This window comes from Hibiscus syriacus, unplaced genomic scaffold, assembly GCF_006381635.1.
Source record: "Hibiscus syriacus cultivar Baekdansim isolate YM2019G1 unplaced genomic scaffold, ASM638163v2 tig00112159_pilon, whole genome shotgun sequence".
NCBI classification, from domain to species: domain Eukaryota; kingdom Viridiplantae; phylum Streptophyta; class Magnoliopsida; order Malvales; family Malvaceae; genus Hibiscus; species Hibiscus syriacus.
The window spans coordinates 1,600,224-1,621,070 of record NW_024063263.1 but is presented as its reverse complement, the minus strand read 5'-3'; the positions used below and the strand labels follow the sequence as shown (position 1 = coordinate 1,621,070).

Genomic DNA, 20,847 nt, shown 5'->3' with positions numbered 1-20,847 from the left:
TTCCACCTCTGTAAATCACAAATCCCATGCAAAGGGAGGCAGAGAAGGAGAAAGATAAGGCGAGAGTAGCAGACTTCGAGTTCCTTTCAAGCAAAGGGAGCAGCCACGCCATGTTGATGGCCGACGAGCTCTTCTTCGAAGGGAAGCTGCTCCCCTTTTGGCAAATACAGCATTCCGAGAAGCTCAAACAAATCAGCCTTAGAAAGACCGAAGACGAAGAAGAGGAAGAAGATGATGATGATGAGGTGGTGAAGGTGGAAGAGGTTATAAACAAGGATGAGAGGAGGAGTAGTAGCATGAGTTGGTTCGTCGACGACGACCCGTCTCCGAGGCCACCGAAATGCACCGTGTTGTGGAAGGAGTTGCTGAGGCTGAAGAAGCAACGGGCTTCGTCGTTGTCGTCGCCTTCGAGCTCGCTGGCCGACATAGCTGCAGCTGAAGAAGGGAAACAAGAGTCTCGGAATAGAGATAACAAGCATGTGAAGAGGATAAAGAAAGGGTTGGAAAGAACAAGATCAGCAAGCATAAGAATCAGGCCAATGATTAATGTCCCCATTTGTACACAAGTCAAAAGCAGTGCACTGTCTCCTCTGTTTCCTCTTAAGAAAGGAAGATAGCCATAGCCGAGTTGAGTTGAGTTTGATCTGAAAATCTAGGCTTCTTCTCCAATATGTTACATTTGTTTTTTTAAAAATTTTCTGCTCTTTTTCTTCTATGATGGATGGAAGCTCAGATGTCTTACAATTTACAATGTAAATGTTGACTGGTATTTACTCTTTGTTTTTTTCCAACATGGTTTCACTTTCATCAGGCACCAATCTATTATCAGCTAGCAAAATGAGCAGTCATTTTACAGAACAACCACATGCAAAGATGCAGAGCAGAGTTTTATGAATTCTCAGGGTCCTACCCTGAAAGATCAGCCAAAGAGGGGAAAAAGAAAAGCCTGATGAACGGGGCTAACAGCAAATGAACCTTGACTGACAGGTAAATGCCATCTAAAATTTTAAAAGAACTAGACAGAGAGGACTCTTTTTGCCATAACAAATACATATCCACACATACTAAGTGATTTCGGTGGTAAATGAATTATTGTTATTCTTTGAAGTCTCGGGTTCGAACATTAAGAATGTTAAGGGATGAACGTTCAATATCAAATGATTGAGAGTTATTTTTGAACAGATACTACTTATACTCACCCAAATTAGTAAAAAAAATTACGTACACGATGGTAATTCTATTAAATGTGTTAAATATTATATAACACAATTTATTAAAGTGTTGAAGTTCATAACTGACAACCACCTTAAATATGATTACAACATAGAAAGAGTAAAGTACACCAAAGGTCACTAAACTATGCTAAAATGATCATTTTGGTTATTGAATTTTCAATAGTTACAAAATGATCAATAAATTTATTGGAAAATTACAAAATTGTCACTATAATGTTACAATAAGTATAAAAGTTCCATAAATGTAATTACTATTTTGTAACAATTTGATAAATATAATCACCATTTTTGTAACAGTTCGATAAAAGTTAATGATTATTTTGCAGTAGTTTGATAAAATTTAAGGCTTATATTACAAATAAGTGTCTAAATTATATCATTCTTTTATTTAAGTACCTAAAGTATTTTTTGTCAAAGTATCAATTGCTAATCCTCGACAATGGAGCCATAAACTTGATGTGCGCTGTGGGTGCTATAATTGAACGCAAAATGTGTGCAAGAATGCACAGTCGATCAAGTAATATAGTAGTGAGTGAGTATCGTCTCCACATGGATTGGAGGGATTTTAAAAGATGTTATAGAAAAAAGGGTGTCACTAAGTATATATATATATATATATATATATATATATGATGGTATAGACAATTGAATAAAGTTTGGTTGTGGCAAAAATGTTATGAACATGTGAAAAAGTATAGCTTTGGCGAAAGTTTTAAGGAAGTGATAAAGTGGATAGTGAAATATTGTTGTGGCAGAAAATTAAGTGAAGTGTTGAAGTAACAGAAAAATAATGTTGTAGCAAGAATTTAAAATTGAACTTTGGAGAATGAAATAAGAGTTGACAACCTCATACAATCAAGCTTCTATAGGGGTAATTGGCTGGATTTTCTATAGCGAAAGTTTATTCTATGTCTATAATGGTCTTAATATCATATGTCTATGCTACCTGAAAGGATTTACTAACAATGCTCGTAAGCTATCTCTAGTAAGGAACCTGATAAAACTAATGCTACGGAAATACATCTCAGCATGAACGGCAAAACTAGCTTATCGAATATGTCTTATCCCTTTTAGTCGAATGAAACCTTTCCTTATCTCTAAGGCAGATTAGAACCTAACCATCCTAGTTTAGTTCCTTTGCTCATGTAGATATAACCTAACTCTCTCGATATTAGACATTTGTACTTAAAAAATGGCAATCTCTCAAAAGCTCCTACAAGACTAAACATTTAAAATATAAACAATGAGTAAAACACCATTTAAACATAAAAATACCTTAACCATTCATTAATACAAAATAAAAATCATTCCAAGCAAACCCAACACCAAATAAATTAGTTCATGGTAGGGCTAAGTTCATTCATTATCATCCTTAAGTATAAACCCATTTAAAATGAAGAAATAAAAGCACAAAGAGAAGAAAACTCCCAAATCAGTTGCTGCTGTGAAGCTTAGGACCACTGCCTTGAACCTCTTTAGTGAGCTAGCCTCTCTTAAGGTCCTAACTGCTACCCCTTTGAAGCTCGGCTATGGAGGACACCACGAAAAAATAAGGGAAAAGGAAGAAGATGAAGAAATGGTGATATGTCACCTTCTTGCTTAAGTCATTCCCTTAAAAGTTCTTTAAAATGTAGGGTATCCTTAGGTATTTATAGTGGGAATTTTCTAGGGTTTTGCGCCAAAAAATTCCCTTTATACCCTAAGAATCATACCCTACACATGAATATGAGGCAATCTGACAGGTGGTCCAAAAAATATTAGCAGGGCAGTGCATTCACGTGAGCCTTGGATAGCTGGCAGCTAGATATTTTCGCTATTTTGTCCTTTTATGTGCCCAAATTTGTTGTAAAGTGTAATAACCCAAATATTGGGCCAGTGACCAAAATGTAAGAAATTTAAAATTTTATGGTTTAATTGGAATAAGTTGAAAAGCTCAATGATTGAGTGTGGAATTTTTGTTTAGGGTTTATTAGCAAAGATGGAAGAGTGAAAGGGAAAATAGGTCTTTTGGCTATAAATGAATTTAAAATTCATTTTAATTGAGATATTTAAAATAGGGAAGTGAGTAAGAAAGATATATTTGGAAGCTTGGTTTCTTATCCTTATCTTCTCGTGAGACTCCATTAAAAGGTAAGTTAATTTCAAGCTGATTGTTTCTTCAAATTTTGGTTTGGTTTTGAAGACTTATGTGATATATAAGCTTAAGGAAAGCTTTAGGTTGATTAAAACTAAAAGATAAGTGAATTAATGATGAATTTGTAAAATGGGTCTCTAAGGGATTTGTTGATATGGTTTGGTATTTGGATTTCTATTGATAAATTTGACTTGTCAAGGGTATAATTAAGAGATTAGAAGTATTAGAAAGGATTAAGATCATGCTTGAAGTTTTGGTGTGATCTTTAGTTCTAGGGTTCTAAGGAGAAATTTTAGGTATTATAAAGGAAATTAGAGATATATGTTAACTATGATTAAGGATGATGAGTTTGAGAGTATGAATGAGGTTAAAAGTTTGGGATTTAGGCAAATTAGGGGTAAAATTAGAAGTAAAATAAGGGAAATCTAGATAAGGGTATCGATACTGGAAGAATAATACCAATACTATAAGGGTAAATTAAAAAAATAACATATGAACCTGATGAACAATATCAGTACTGATTGAATTAGTATCGATACTGAAGTGGGGTATCGATACCAGGAGTAAGGTATCTATACTATTGTTTAGAATGAAATTCCAGAATACCAAAATGGTATCGATACCGAAGAGGGTATCGTTTCCATAGAAGAGTTGTATCGGTACTGCAGTAAGGGTACCGATACTAGTGCGTCGAAAATTTAAATGAGAGTTTTAGTTTCGTTTTTGTAAATACTAATTTGGTTATACGCTAATGTAAAGATGTATTGATATTGGATATACTTATGTGTAGATTTGGATAGGAAGCATTTCGGTCAAAGCGTTATACCAAAGTGATTTAGCAAAAGATAAAAGGATTTTGTCTAGGACTTTAGTGAACAAAGGTGAGTGCAACTCATTTGATTTATATTAGATTCGAGGGTGGCTTGCGATAAGCCAACCTCAGAGTTTTCAATCGAAAACCATTTTATTTCTTTCATGCAATATTTTATTTACAATGTTTTATTCAAGTTATAACTCTTAAACCATGTTTTGATTTTTATATGTACATGATTATGATATTGTGATATGTGATATATGCTTATACAAAAATGCTTGATGTGAAAGTGCTTATGTGAGCAAGACACTCTGAATAAGGAAATGATAAATAATTATGTGGTTAAAAAGTCCAATGTATATGTATGAGAATTAGAGGTATAGTTGGCATGCCAAGAGTCGAGGGTTCTATGTGGTCCTTCGGGACAAAACTATGTGGTCATTCGGGACAAAACTATGTGGTCCTTCGGGACAATCTTATGTGGTCATTCGGGAAAAATATGTGGCACTTCGGTGCAAATTATGTGAGCAGTGGTGACTGCATTAGTACACAACCTCAATGTACTCAAATACCTAGAGTTCTCAATAGTATGCATTGGGCTATTAAAAGCAAAGTAATAGAAATAGAACAATGTTTAAAAGCATATATATTTATGAATTATAACTTTAATTCATTACAAAATGTTTCTCTATGAGATGAATAAGAAAGGATTTTATAATGTCTTATTATACTAGTATTTGCCTCACTAAGTCAATGACTTAGCGTGTGATTGTTTCACACATAGGTTTGAAGAAAGCAGATGATTGAAGATAGGCGAGGATATTATACTATTACAAAGATCATATCAGAACAAATTAAAGCGTAGGTTTTCTTGTTATTTGTAAATTGTTTGCATGTATTACGAACTTTAAATTGTAATGCTCTGATATATTTTGTATGCTTACACTTTTATAATTATGTAAATTATTGAAAGATATATTTTCATTTTTGAAATTTTAATAGAAGTTTTATTATAAGGGTTTCACCACTAAAAACAGTTTAGAGTTTCAATGTTATATACATTTTTTTAAGAACAATTGTTTTGAAAGTTAATATGACACCTTGGATTCGCATCCTGGTCAGGTACGGGTTAGGGGTGTTACATAAAGTTTTGTCGCAGTAAAATTTTCTCTCTTTTGCTCCAGAATGCTACAGCGAAACTTTTCTCCTTGGCCACTCTCTTTACCTGCACAACACCACAACCACAAGACCTTTCCCTTCAACAACATCAATTTTATCAATAAATTTACGCTGCAACAAAACCTTTCCACAACATGCAACTATATGACCTAAATGCAAATAAATGATTTTAAATGCTATGAAAATGACTTTTAGACATTCAATAACCTAAGTAAAAAGATATTAAATTATATTATTTTTATGAGGTTATCACCTGCCTCGGGGTAGTCTCTGATAAGGTGCTTGAATGATCTACATCCATTGCATGCCCTAGAATCTCTATGGCACTCCACTGAGTGCTCCTACCATAGTTCCTACAAGTCGGGGGCTGTATGATCTTGGCTGAACCACTGATGCTCGCTACATATACTGAAGCTAGTGGCCTCCTATGGCCCTCTGATCCCTAGATGCAGACATATCCCTATTCCAACCTCTAGGCCTAAGAAGGTGAAGGTCTCTATGACCCACGAGAGTCTCTGAACCTTTTACCCAAAGCCTAGGATGATTCGGCAATGTTTGGGGCTCGTCGGCCTGCCCCAAGGTGTCACTATACAAGTTGTTCCTTCTGCTCATAGCTCACTCAATTTCCTTTGCCTAGTGGGTCAACTCAGAAAAGATTCTGAGTGGATCGACTGATAGGTGAGAGATGATGTTTATATAGAGGCCTTCCCTGAACCTCCTACAATAGTGCTCTTCTACAGTAACCAACTCTGACGCATAGTGGCTCAAGAGCAAGAAGTCACTCTCATACTCGTAAATGAAGTAACTACCCTGGGTTAGGTGTAAGAATCGGTCCCTCAGGTCATCAGTGTAGGTCTCGCTGATGTATGTATGCCTGAACTTTCACAGAAACAACTCCCAATTTGGTCACTCAGGCTCTGGAGCCAACTTCACGGTCTTCTATCAGTATATCGTATCATTTTCCAGTAAGCCGAGGATGCACTTTAAGCCACTGGTCGGTGGCCATAGGGTCATAATCTCCAAAACCCAAGAAGTCAGTAGTCTTATAACAACGAAGTCTCTCAACATGGGACTATTGAGGGGCTTTCACAAAACACTCCCAATTTGGTCACTCAGGCTCTGGAGCCAACTTCACGTCTTCTATCAGTATATCGTATCATTTTCCAGTAAGCCGAGGATGCACTTTAAGCCACTGGTCGGTGGCCATAGGGTCATAATCTCCAAAACCCAAGAAGTCAGTAGTCTTATAACAACGAAGTCTCTCAACATGGGACTATTGAGGGGCTATTAAGGGTGGAACAGATGGAGTGGGTGCAACAAGTGTCCTATGGATAGCCCTCACGATGTGCCTCAGTGCCTATATTAGGTCTCTAAATACAGTAGCCTCGTCTATGCATGCCTCCTCCGGGATGCCCAAATCCTTAGAGTCAGGAACGAACTCGTCTCCCGTGTCTCCAACTAGAGAGGCACAACTTTCATCATAGCCCTCCTAACTATGAGCGGAGTCGTCTTCCATATCCTACAATTTTCTAAGAAAGAAGAATAGTCAACATCGTCATCTAATACCACTAAATATAACACCCTAATCTTGACTCGACCCAAAATCCAAAGGATTGGAATGTCACACAAAACCACCTAAGTGGTTAACCATTTTTTTTTTTGAAAATATTTAACCTAGTTTTGACATTCAAGCGAAATATAAATACCAATATAAAAATATGGTTACCAAAATATAAATGTTCAAAAATGGGGGGGCTCCCAACAACAGTTTCTTCCAAAAATATATAGGTGTAAAATAGAGTTTACGACTCAAATAAATAATAAGGGTCTATGACAGTACAATCCCACTATAATACTCGAGACGTACTCTGCAAGATGATCAAGTCTGAAAATCCCAAATTTGGCGATGAGCTCCTTGAATGGCACCTAAGAACCTGTGCACGAAAACACATTCCATACGCTGATCTTACAAGCTCAGTGTCACACAAATAACCCTACTATACTACATGCATCCAACATTTGAGCATGCTACAAGTATGGTTATGAACATTTGCATACACTATCACAACAATAAAAGTAAACATCATGGTGTAGCTTAAGATCACTCAGCATCACGAAACTTACACCCCTTTTTGCTTACTAAGGAACCTTAGGCGAGACCTGGGTCACATAGCATTAGCGTCTCTTTATACTTCGGTCTAAGTCTGGGTCACATAGCATCGGAACCTCTCCCAGCTAGTATACTCCTCTAGAGTACTTGGGATGTTCTTGGGTCACTTAGCACCGACACAACATCCAACTAGCATTTAAAGTGCCTAAGCACTGAATTTGATATATTCGAATAATCCCTTACTCAACCATACCTATAACTACCCTTTGCCTTTTATATCTTAATAAATTTGGACTGATGAAATGTCTGGCTGTTCAATGCACTTTATGATTTAGGTCTCATTTGATTTATTTATCTTTTTTAGGTTTTGAACCATTTGCTGTATCTCATGCGTGTTGCAGAGAAGCCAGTCCAAAGAGGAGTGGCTTTAGCTCTAGCTCATCTTTGTTCCCCTGATGACCATAGAACTATATTCATTGACAATAACGGTCATTTTCTTTACCGTTTCCCAGTTACTCTAAATCAGTCATATTCTGTGTTTGGTGCAATTTAAAGTAGCAAACTGCATAAATGGAGCGCAAATGTTTTGTTGATTTTAGAGGCTGATTGTTCTCTGTTTTCATGCAGCACTTAAACTGCTTCTTGGTCTTCTTGGTTCTGCAAACGCTAAACAGCAACTTGATGGTGCTGCAGCTCTGTACAAGTTATCCAACAAAGCTACGACACTTTCTCCTATGGATGCAGCTCCCCCTTCTCCAACACCACAAGTGAGTTTGTAAAATTGGTTCGAGCATCATTCATTTCCATTGCCTGAATGAATATCATTCCGAGAAATCGGTGTTATGCCTGGCCATATACTGTTCCATTGTTATTGCAAGTCTAGTTGTTTCAAATTGCAAGGGTAGATCTACGACCTTCTCAATTTCTCATAATTGGTTTATAAGGAGGAGAATAGTTCATATGTATGGAAGTTCTATTCAAGTTCCTGTTATAATATACAACTTTTTTTTTTTGAAAGGTCTATTTGGGGGAGCAATACGTGAACAACGCCACCTTATCCGATGTTACCTTCCTAGTTGAAGGTTATATGATTTGCTTATCTAAGGCTCTGATACTTGCTATGGAAAATAATTGGTTACGTCAAAATAGAGCTCTTGTTGCAACTAAGATCCTTTATCTCTTCTCATGCAGGTAGACGATTCTATGCTCACAGAATCTGCCTTCTTGCTTCTTCAGATGCATTTCGTGCTATGTTTGATGGTGGTTATCGGGTGGTTATTGGCTTTAAACTTAAACCTATAGTTCTCGCTAGTGGACAGGGATGATGTTGTCAAGCTACATGAGATTCTTTTAAAAATTCCTCTTGGCCTGTATTGCAGGAAAAAGATGCAAGGGATATTGAAATTCCGAACATTAAGTGGGAGGTTTTCAAGTTGATGATGAGGTATTACAAATTATTTGATCCCAGTGTATATACATCGGATTTCATCATTGTATTCTTTTTTAGCATAGTTCTTTTTACATCATTGTACAGATTCATATATACTGGATCTGTAGATGTTACATTGGATATCGCACAAGATCTGCTCAGAGCAGCTGATCAATATCTTTTGGAGGGGCTTAAGCGACTTTGCGAATATACCATTGCACAGGTGAGCCGAAGAGGTTATCTGTATATATTCTGAATCCTTTCTATGCCCCTAAAATCTGGGATTGGCATCTGATCATTGCTATGTTTTTATTGAAGGATATATTGCTTGAAAATGTTTTTGGCATGTATGAGCTGTCTGAAGCTTTTCATGCCATATCGTTGAGGCACACTTGCATCTTATTTATCTCGGAACATTTCGATGAATTGAGTGCAAGACCTGGGTATGTACTTAAGATTTTCCATGACCCTGCTCTTCTTTAGGAACTTAACTGTATGTACTTAAGTCGAGCATCGCCTTGCGTTGCAGGAACTTTCATCTAGTCCAGCGGATAGTTCCCCAGATCCGTGATTACTTTGCTAAAGCACTTACAAGACCTAACACGCATAAACTGCGGCTATAGAAGGCCGGTCTCTTTTAACTCCTGATCTCTAACCAGGTATGTTGCACAGAAAGTAGCAGATCTTATCGATTTGGAGCCCGATTGATTACTCGTGGCGTGGCTCATAATCATTTTCATGTAGAGCAAAAAGTATTAGTTTCTTCTTTGATTCGTTGTCTGTAGATGTTTGGAGTCGTGTTGGGTAGTAGATATAAATGTATGGAAAGTGCTATCGGAGTCGGTTCTCGGTTTCTTCCATATTCTTACTCTCGGACCCTACCGGGTTTGAACCCCAGAAGTAAGGGCGTGCCAGAAAAGCTCCCTTGATTTTAACACCACCATGTAAAGCGTCTGATCCAGCTCTCATCAGTGTGTTATGAGTAAGGTTGGCACCGGCACTGACACCGCCGACGTAAACTCGATCGAAATCGGCGCAAGTGGATAACCAAGGCTCCTTGTTGGAAGCGCCATTGGAATTAGGAGATACCACCCATTGTAGAGCAGTCCAGCAACCGTCATAAGCAATGGGGAGAGGGTGCTCAGGGGCTAGCCTGTACTCGATCGAGATAACAAGACAAGCGGTTCGTGAACTTGGTTTCGAGGAAACAGAAAGCTGAACTGAAGCAAAAGCCGCCGCCATGGATTAATTAATCACTAATTTCAAATAAAAACTTAATTAACTCAGCTCAATTGATTTTTTGAATACTTTACGTAAAAGAATTATGTTTAAGAAAAATTATACCAAATCAACACATTTGTTATGGTTTTAGAATGTACACATCGATAATATGCATGGAAAATCGGCTTATTTTCTTAAATATACCGATTTAAAAACTAGGGTAAACTACATCATTCCTCATGGAACTTTACTATCTCTACTATTTTATTCATTAGACTTTCAATTTTTTTAATTTATTCATTGAATTTTTGAATTGCTCATATTTTTTATCAGTATGAATTATTTTATTATTATTTTCATATGACATGACATTTTTATTATTTAACATGAAAATAATTAAAATATAAAATAAAAATAGAAGGATGTCATCCGTTGGTGCTAGACGCCACTGTTGACCGTCGTAGATGGTGGTCGTTTGGTCCCAAATTTCATGTTCAGTCGAGATTTATGGAAAATATCCAAAAACCAGTGAATCTCAACTGAAACATTTCGACTTCCTCATTTCCGATCTCTAATTTGTGGAATACGGAGCAAGTTCCAAAAAAATGGTCATATTCGGACTCACCGGTGTCGAGGCGAAATGACCTATTAAATTTGGGACCTAACGACCTATTAAATTTGGGACCTAACGACCACCATCCACGATAGTCAAAGGTGGCATTCAACATCGGTGAATAGTTGAGGGTCACCTTCTATTTTTATTTTATATTTTAAATAAAAAATACTACTTTATACAAAAAATAATAATAAAATAATTGAGAGTGATCTAAGTATGAATAATTTGAAATTTCAATGAGTATATTAAAAAAACTAAAAGTACAATAAGTAAAATATGAGAGAGAGTAAAATTAAGTGAAAATGGTGTAATTTACCCTAAAAATTAATACTCACTTTAACATTCATTTATAATTATTTTAAGGGTAAAGTACACCATTGATCACTAATGTTTTAGTAAATATTCGATTTTTCCAGCGAAGTTTCAAAAGTAACAAATCGATCACTAATGTTATCGATTTGTAACAAATGGTCTCTCTATCGTCGTCCCCGTTAATTGATGGCATGCAAGATTAACAAAAAGGTCAATATTTTATTTTACCCTAAACTACTGTTAAAGCATCAAATAGGTTCATGAACAATGAACCTATATCTAATTTACCTAAACAATTTTCTAATTTTCATTTTCCCCCAAACACCTCACCGTCTCTATTATATTTGAGCCAAATCTCTTACAAAATGAAAAACACACTTAAACAATTACGAGTAATTTTTTTAGTATTTGTTTTAACCACACTAAAACATAACATCTATATTTAAACAATAAGTTGTCTTTTCTCTTGTTAAAAAAAGAGTGAATCATTTTGTTATTTTTTTTCTTTCATTATATTTTTAGACAATTAATAATCTACGAATAAAAAATCAAGTGCTAAAGAAAGAATAGAGCACATCGATAAATACTTTACTCGAACACAACATTGTGAGTAAATAGGAATGGAAAGCCATACGTCTTCATTTTCCATTTTTTGTACCAAATGAACAAAGTGTAGAAGAGACGCTCAAGCGGTGCCCTTTTTCATGCCCAAATGAAGGGATCAACGTAGAAGACATGCACACTTCCATGTCTTCATACTGCAAATCACTAAACTTTCATGAGTTAACGACTTGAGCAACTCGTGAGCAACACTAATTCGATTTAGTTAAAACTGGATAAAAACTTGATTTGGTTAACTCGATTCGAGGCTTTAACGAGTCGATAAAATTCGCAAGCAACTAGTTAATCTTTTTATAACTTCTTAATAGTTATCTTAAAAAAATATTCCATTTTAAAAATTATTAATTTACTTATAGATAATAAAAAAATATAAATTATTAATCTATTAGTTTTTTTAATAAATAATTAAAAATATAAAATTTAATAATTATTATTTTACTACACCAAAAAATCAAACATTAATTATTGTTTTAATGCATTTATAGATTGTTATTTTGGTGTTTAGACTTTGAATTTGTTTCAATACAACCTTTTGATAATTTTTTGTTAAAATTATTAATTTATGTTTATATTAAGTTCTATCTAGTATTAGTAAATTTTACTTATTGTTAAAAAAATAAAATAAAATTTTCATTAAGTTTAACAAGCAACAAGTCGAATAACAAATTTTTTTAACGAACACGAATTGAATATTGCACAACTCACAATCGACTCGCTTGACCCCTAATTATAACACAAAATAAAGAATTTTGTTAGGCAACATTGCTTTTTTTTTTCCAAATATATCATAATCAAGGATAGATGAAAGAATTTAATCTCTTGAAAATTTTAAATTTTTATATATTTTATCTTTTTCATATTTAATTAATATTTTAATTTAATTCTTAAATTTTTATAAATTTATCATCTTTGAAATTTTAAAAAATTCACTTTTTAACATTAAAAAATATTATTCTAAAATCTTATCCAACTTTTCTTTGTAGCAGTTATCCTTCATTGTCTGTCCGTTACCCAACTTTCTATCTTTGGGACAGTGGTGCTCTTTCACGGTCACCTCTCTGTCCTTTTGTCCCCATTTACATAGTATAATAATAATATTTTTTTGACTTTTTTTTTATAAATGGTATTATTATTAGTGATGTTTGTAGATTTTCGGTGTATGTTTTTTTATTTATTTTTTTTTTGGTATATAATTTTATATGATTTGTCTCTTTTTTTATGTTTGTTTTTCTGTTCGATTGTATAGGATGATTTATTAGTTATCGTATATATATATATATGCCGAATGAGATTATCGTTAGGGGAGATTATTTTTTCATTGGTCGTTTTGATTATTCTTTAAGTTTTTTATTCTTCATATTTAGTGCTCGGAGTCGTTGATGTAATTTGTTTATTTACGTTGTTATTTCACTTGTTCATGCTCATGCTTATCACGTTATCATTAGGCAATTATTGTTATATTTTACTTATGATAGTCACGATTGTATTTATAATTAATAAGATATTATTAATACTACTTTCGATAGATGAATATATCTTATTATTGCTTTAAAAAAATAATTATATTATAAATATTAATAGCAGCCTCCTAGTTGGCTTATTATAATTTTTCGATCTTTTGACTTCTGCTCAAATAATTTATTCGAAGGTTGACGCAAGCTTCAACTTTGGGCTATAAATTGTGTATCATAGAATCGGAACAAAACACTTGAAATCTTGTGTTTGGCAATGAAATAGCCACCGAGATCCTCCCTTTCATCTGAGTTTTCAAAGATGGCTCAGTCCAGAGATTGTCTGGCTCTCGTCTGGTCCAACCATCTGCCTCGGACCCTGAAACCGGCATTTCCTCAAAGGACATCATCGTCTCTAAAAGCCCACCAATCTCAGCCAGAATTTACCTTCCAAAACAGCTGCTTGACTAAAAGCTCCCCCTTTTAGTCTACTTCCATGGTGGAGGCTTTTGCTTCGAATCAGCTTTCCCTTTCGTCGAAACCAAGTACATGAACTGCTTGTCTTGTTAAGCCAACGCTCTTGTTATCTCGATCGAGTACATGCTAGTGTTGAAATCTAGTGCACATGGCACCGAAAGTTGGAAAATTAAAAACAAATGGGGCACCGATTCATGTAGTCAAAAAGGGGGCTGAAATTGTTGAAAAATAAAATGGTAAAAGCTTAAATTTAGTCATTGAATTTAGGATATTTACAAATTAGTCCTTAAGACTTCAACTATAAATACCCTAGCTCATTTAGCTTCAAAACCATCCCAAATCATTCTAGCTTTCTTCCAATACTAGAGAGAATTTAGAGAGTTTCTTGAGAGTTGTTTTCTCCTTTTTTATCGAGAGAGAATTATCCTTATTTTCTCCTTGGTAGATCGAGAGAAGTTGTAATTCCTATTTTCTCATAGTGAAATTCTTCTACCGTTGCCCGTGGTTTTTACCCTATTTTATTTAGGGGTTTTCCACGTAAATTTTGTGTCTCTTTTCATCTTCATTTTTATTTTCTCAAATTATCAGTTACGATTTTGCTCTATCCGATAGCCGTCTTCCGCAACAATTGGTATCAGAGCTAGATTAGAGTGTGTAATATCTGCTTATTGTCTTTGTGGTTGCCACCAAAAGGTGGATCCTCCAACATAAGGAAGTAAGAAGGTATTACCCATTCTTTGAAGGTTCCAGAGAACTATTCACGATAGTGAAATAGTGGGAGCTATCCGTAAAAGAAGCTATGGCAACGAAATTTGATATTGAAAAATTCAATGGGAGAAATTTCTCATTGTGGAAATTGAAGATGAAGGCCATCCTGAGGAAAGACGGGTGTCTAGCGGCTATCAGTGAAAGGCCGGTGGATTTTGCAGATGACATCAAATGGAACGAGATGGACGGGAATGCTATGGAAAACTTTCATCTAGCATTAGCAGATGAAGTATTGTCAAGCATCGAGGAGAAGAAGACAGCTTAGGAGATATGGGATCATCTCACCAAATTGTACGAGGCCACATCGCTGCACAATAAAATTTTCCTTAAAAGGAAATTGTATACTCTCCGTATGCCAGAATCTACTTCAGTGACGGAGCACTTAAATACACTGAACACCTTATTTTCTCAGCTTACATCCTTAAGCTATAAAATAGGAGAACAAGAACGTGCTGAACTTCTACTTCAAAGTCTACCGGATTCATACGATCAACTCATCATCAACTTGACAAACAATAATGTCATCAGTTTAGTCTTCGATGATGTTGCAGCTGCTGTTCTACAAGAAGAAAATCGGCGCAAGAATAAGGAAGACAGACAAGTAAATCTGCAACAAGCAGAAGCGTTGACAACGATGATAGGAAGATCAACAGAACGTGGCCAAAGCAGCAGTCACAAACATGGTAGATCGAAGTCGAGGAGCAAGAAGAATTTAAAGTGTTACAACTGTGGAAAGAAGGGTCACTTGAAGAAGGATTGCTGGAGTCTAAATAAAAACTCCAATCCACAAGGCAATACCGCAAACACTTCAGATGATGGAGATGCTCTATGTTGTGAAGCATCAACCACCGTAGAAGGAAGAAAACGATTTGCAGATATATGGCTCATTGATTCGGGAGCAACATATCACATGACCTCAAGAAGAGAATGGTTTCATCATTATGAACCTGTCTAAGGAGGATCTGCTTATAGTTGCAATGATCATGCCTTAGAGATCGTTGGCGTGGGAACCATCAAATTGAAGATGTATGACGGAACAATTAAAGTTGTTCGAGATGTGCGGCACGTGAAAGGCCTGAAGAAAAATTTATTATCCTACGGATTGTTGGATAATAATGCAAGCAAGATTGAAACACGGAAAGGAATCATGAAGGTGTTCCGTAAAGCGCTTGTGGTGCTGAAAGGTGAAAAGATAGCTGCAAACTTGTACATGCTGAAGGGAGAGACTTTGGTAGAAGCAGAAGCCTCTGTTGCCTCATGTAGTTCAGATTCGGCAATGCTATGGCATCAGAAACTTGGACACATGTCAGAACAAGGAATGAAAGTCCTTATGGAGCAAAAACTACTTCCAGGCTTAACAAATGTATCACTTCCTTTGTGTGAGCATTGCATAACAGTAAGCAGCACCGGTTGAAATTCACACATCAAATTCTAGAGGCAAAAGTGTTCTAGAATTGGTTCACTCTGACGTATGGCAAGCACCAGTAACGTCCCTAGGTGGAGCAAAATACTTTGTCTCATTTATTGATGACTACTCCAGGAGATGTTGGGTGCAACCTATTAAGAAGAAGTCAGACGTGTTTTCAACTTTCAAAAACTTCAAAGCGCGGGTGGAACTTGATTCTGGAAATAAGATCAAGTGTTTCAGAACAGATAATGGAGGAGAATACACAAGCGAAGAATTTGATGACTTTTGCAAGAAAGAAGGCATCAAAAGACAGTTCACAGTGGCGAACACTCCTCAACAAAATGGAGTGGCAGAGCGGATGAACAGAACCTTGTTAGAAAGAACAAGAGCAATGTTGAGGGACGCATGCCTAGAAAAATCATTCTGGGCAGAAGCAGTCAATACCGCCTGTTATTTGGTGAATCGAGCTCCATCAACTGCAGAGCTGAAGACACCAATGGATGTGGACTGGTAAACCAGTTGATTATTCAAACCTCCATGTATTTGGAAGTATTGTGTACGTGATGTACAACGCCCAAGAAATTTCAAAGCTGGATCCAAAATCTAGGAAATGCAAATTCTTGGGGTATGCTGATGGAGTAAAGGGGTATCGCTTGTGGGATCCCACTGCCCGCAAAGTGATCATTAGCAGGGATGTTATCTTTGTAGAAGACTACAAGAAAAGAAGACGATGATAACGCTGAAAAGTCAGAGACTACTCAGATACATGTGGAAAAGTTGAAGAAGGAGATTCTTCTGAAGCAGAACCAGCACATGATGAACAAGAACCAGAGAGTTCTGAAGCTCCAACAACTCGTCAATCAGATCGTGTGAGAAGACATCCCAATTGGCACTCGGATTATGTTATAGAAGGTAATATTACATACTGCCTTTTAACAGAGGATGGTGAGCCATCAACATACCAGGAGGCAATAAACAGCTCAGATGCTTCACTGTGGATGATGATGGCGATGCAAGAAGAAATCGAAGCCCTTCATAAAAATAATACATGGGACCTTGTGCCACTACCACAAGGAAGGAAGCCAATTGGTAACAAATGGGTCTTCAAAATCAAGCGAAATAGTGACGATCAAGTTGAGAGGTATCGTGCAAGACTGGTGGTCAAAGGATATGCTCAAAAAGAAGGTATTGATTTCAATGAAATATTTTCTCCTGTGGTTCGACTAACAACAATTCGAGTATTTTTGGCAATGTGTGCTACATTGGACTTACATCTAGAGCAGCTAGATGTTAAAATAGCTTTTCTTAATGGAAATCTTGAAGAAGAAATTTATATGCTCCAGCCTGAAGGTTTTGAAGAAAAAGAAAAGAAGAACTTGGTTTGCAGGTTGAACAAATCTCTGTACGGTCTAAAGCAGGCGCCGAGGTATTGGTATAAGAGATTTGATTCTTTCATTATGTGCATTGGATACAACAGACTTAATGCAGACCCTTGTGCTTATTTCAAGAGGTCTGGTGATAACGATTTTGTTATATTACTGTTGTATGTAGATGACATGTTGGTTGCAGGACCCAACAAAGATCATATTGAAGAATTGAAGGCACAACTGGCTAGGGAATTTGAAGTGAAGGACTTGGGATCAACAAACAAGATTCTAGGGATGCAAATTCACCGAGACAGAAGTAATAGGAAGATTTGGCTTTCACAAAAGAATTACTTGAAGAAAATCTTGTCACGATTCAGCATGCAAGATTGTAAGCCAATTTCTACCCCTCTTCCTATATATTAACTTCAAATTATCCTCCAGTATGAGTCCTAGCAGTGAAGAGGAGAGGATGAAGATGTCTCGAGTACCGTATGCATCAGCAGTGGGAAGTTTAATGTTCGCTATGATATGCACAAGACCAGACATTGCACAAGCAGTGGGAGTGGTTAGTCGATACATGGCGAATCCAGGCAAAGAGCATTGGAATACAGTAAAGAGGATCCTCAGATACATCAAAGGGACCTCAAATGTTGCATTATGTTACAGAGGATCAAACTTATTAATTAATGGGTATGTAGATTCTGACTATGTAGGGGATTTGGATAAAAGCAAATCTACTACAAGATATGTGTTCAAAGTTGCTGGTGGAGCTGTAAGCTGGGTTTCAAAATTGCAGTCAGTTGTGGCTACGTCCACAACAGAGGCAGAATATGTAGCAGCTACACAAGCCAGTAAAGAAGCAATTTGGTTGAAGATGCTATTGGAGGAGCTTGGGCACAATCAAGAGTATGTCTCTGTATTTTGTGACAGTCAAAGCGCCTTGCATCTAGCAAGGAATCTAGCATTTCATTCAAGGAAAAAACACATACGATTTCAGTACCATTTCATTCGTGAAAAAGTGGAAGAAGGGACAGTGGATATGCAGAAGATCCATACCAAAGACAACATAGCAGATTTCATGACGAAGGCGATCAATACCGATAAATTTACTTGGTGTCGATCCTCCTGTGGCCTGTCAGAGACATAAGCAACATGAAAGGTACAAGGTAGAAAGAATGTGTGAAGATATGATTGTTCTAATCAAATCTTCAAGTGGGAGATTGTTGAAATCTAGGCACCGAAAGTTGGAAAATTAAAAACAAATGGGGCACCGATTCATGTAATCAAAAAGGGGGCTGAAATTGTTGAAAAATAAAATGGTAAAAGCTTAAATTTAGTCATTGTAATTTAAGGTATTTACAAATTAGTCCTTAAGACTTCAACTATAAATACCCTAGCTCATTTAGCTTCAAAACCATCCCAAAGCATTCTAGCTTTCTTCCAATACTAGAGAGAATTTAGAGAGTTTCTTGAGAGTTGTTTTCTCCTTTTTTATCGAGAGAGAATTATCCTTATTTTCTCCTTGGTATATCGAGAGAAGTTGTAATTCCTATTTTCTCATAGTGAAATTCTTCTACCGTTGCCCGTGGTTTTTACCCTATTTTATTTAGGGGTTTTCCACGTAAATTTTGTGTCTCTTTTCATCTTCATTTTTATTTTCTCAAATTATCAGTTACGATTTTGCTCTATCCGATAGCCGTCTTCCGCAACAGCTAGCCCCTGAGCACCCTTTCCTCATCGCTTATGAAGATTGCTGGACTGCTCTACAATGGGTTGTTTCTCATAATTCCAATGATGTTTCCAACAAGGAGCCTTGGTTATCAACGTACGCCGATTTCGATCGAGTTTACGTCGGCGGAGACAGTGCCGGTGCCAACCTTGCTCATAACACACTGATGAGAGCCGGATCAGAGGGCTTACACGGTGGTGTTAAAATCAATGGAGCTTTTCTAACACACCCTTATTTCTGGGGTTCAAACCCGGTTGGTTCCGAGACTAAGGATATGAAAGAACGGGAGAAGCTGGCAATGTACACCATTTGGAACCTGGTGTATCCGGAGGTGGCTGGTGGGATCGATAATCTGGTTGCGAATTCGTTGGTTTCCAGAGCACCGAGCTTGGCCGGACTTGGATGTTCGAGACTGCTAGTTAGTGTGGCTGAAAAGGATTTAATGAGGGATAGATGGAGTTTGTATTGCGATTCGGTGAAGGAAAGTTGGTGGATGGAGAATTGGAGATGGTGGATGTTAATCCTGTTATATGAGCTGCTTAATACTATATAGCCGTTGTCTTCCTCTCGAAGCATCGACTTGGAATAATTTGATAAATTCATTAATTTTCTTTGTTTCGATTATGTATTCACATTTGACTTTAAAGTTTAATTTTATACTTAAAGATTTGTTTTGCTCTAATTAGATACTTCAGTTTTACTTATTAATTCAAATCGATACGTATGATAAATAGTTTATTTGAACCAAACTGAATAATAAAGTCTAGTTCAAATATCAATTTGAACCTAAATACCAACTCCAAGAACCTAATTGCATAAAAAAAAAGATCAAGTATCAAATTGAATCTTAAAATCAAACTGAAGTACCTAATTGAATAAAAAAAACTTAAGAATCAAACTAGACATTAAAACCAAGTTGAAGTATCAAAAAATATATATAACAAACTAAAAAGAAATTAGCTGACCCTATTCCCATATGTAATGGGATAAGGGAGAGGTAGGATAGTAGGCTGCCTCAACGCCAGGTTGAGAGCAGCTTCTGTAGGAGACCTACAATTATGAATTGCCCACCGTGGGACTCGATCTCACGACCACAAGGTTAAGAGCCTTGCGTTCTACCAACTAAGCTGAACAGGCAGGTGGGAATTTAATCTTATAGGATGTGAGTGAACAAAGCCCAAGCAAGGTAGACCAACAGAATAATTATGCCAATTGTGTTTGATATTCCACTGGCTTTAGCGAATGAATTCCGAAAGCTAACGGATGCCCTGATGTGCTCCTGAAGCAGATAAGCAACAATGGCTAGGCATATCACCACACCAATCCATCCGTCCCTTATAGTGCCGGAAAACAAGCTCGGCGCCACCACTATCAGTAGTATCAAAGCGCCCAGAAGTTTAACCCAATCTGGGAGTTAAAGAATAAGGAAGCAATTTGTATGTCTTAATTCCACAATGATTGGATGGTTGATATTCCCTGAGTGACAGTGGAACAAATCTACCTCGATTCAATCTTCCATGAGGAATAATGGAATGAATCAACATCCCCAAATCTGATTTTCAATCGGGACATATCACTCTCCTTTCATATTTTATATTCCCTAAGTAACAACGGAACAAGTCTGCCTCGATTCAATCTTCCCTGAAGAATAGTGGAATGAATCAACGTTTCTCGATCTTATCTACCTTGAAGAAACGGTGGAGTAGATCCAATATCAGATTTCAAAGCACAGTTTCGACCAAACGAAAACTCGCTGTCTCTTTGTCTTTGCCCTATTCTTGTTAACACAAGAATGGACAAAGAATGGCAGTTGTTGACACCCGTTTTTGTCCGGATCGAAACCAATTATTATTATTATCATTATTATTTATTATTATTATTATTATTATTATTTTCGTTTTTATGATACAAACCCAAAACTAGGCCCCATATTACAAACAAGCCCGATCAAGCCAAACAAAAAAAGCCCAATTCAA

The 20,847-nt window shown here is 36.4% G+C and overlaps 3 protein-coding genes and 1 pseudogene across 3 annotated transcripts; 3 read left to right on the top strand and 1 right to left on the bottom strand.

Moving 5' to 3' along the window:
* The first annotated feature begins 26 nt into the window (after positions 1-26).
* On the top strand, positions 27-617 carry LOC120175194. The gene has a single exon (XM_039181876.1). The coding sequence runs from the start codon at positions 27-29 to the stop codon at positions 615-617; it is 591 nt and encodes a 196-aa protein (XP_039037807.1).
* Positions 618-8,103: 7,486 nt separating this feature from the next.
* Positions 8,104-9,715, top strand: LOC120175030 (ARM REPEAT PROTEIN INTERACTING WITH ABF2-like). The gene is made up of 7 exons (XM_039181733.1): positions 8,104-8,239; positions 8,491-8,554; positions 8,664-8,743; positions 8,852-8,916; positions 9,007-9,124; positions 9,220-9,344; positions 9,431-9,715. Exons 1-7 carry the CDS (start codon positions 8,207-8,209, stop codon positions 9,522-9,524), a joined length of 579 nt encoding a protein of 192 aa, XP_039037664.1. The 5' UTR covers positions 8,104-8,206; the 3' UTR covers positions 9,525-9,715.
* Positions 9,716-9,732: 17 nt separating this feature from the next.
* On the bottom strand, positions 9,733-10,143 carry LOC120175193 (2-hydroxyisoflavanone dehydratase-like). The gene has a single exon (XM_039181875.1). It carries the CDS (start codon positions 10,141-10,143, stop codon positions 9,733-9,735), a length of 411 nt encoding a protein of 136 aa, XP_039037806.1.
* Positions 10,144-13,383: 3,240 nt separating this feature from the next.
* Positions 13,384-19,405, top strand: LOC120175192 (annotated as a pseudogene).
* Positions 19,406-20,847: the final 1,442 nt, after the last annotated feature.

Excerpts from the sequence above, each read along its gene's own strand:
- LOC120175194 (XM_039181876.1), top strand. The coding sequence starts at position 27 with ATGCAAAGGGAGGCAGAGAAGGAGAAAGATAAGGCGAGAGTAGCAGAC.
- LOC120175030 (XM_039181733.1), top strand. The coding sequence starts at position 8,207 with ATGGATGCAGCTCCCCCTTCTCCAACACCACAA. Across the intron at positions 8,744-8,851 it reads TGTTTGATGGTGGTTATCGG|GAAAAAGATGCAAGGGATAT; the intron begins GTGGTTATTGGC and ends CCTGTATTGCAG. Across the intron at positions 8,917-9,006 it reads GTTTTCAAGTTGATGATGAG|ATTCATATATACTGGATCTG; the intron begins GTATTACAAATT and ends ATCATTGTACAG.
- LOC120175193 (XM_039181875.1), bottom strand. The coding sequence starts at position 10,143 with ATGGCGGCGGCTTTTGCTTCAGTTCAGCTTTCTGTTTCCTCGAAACCA.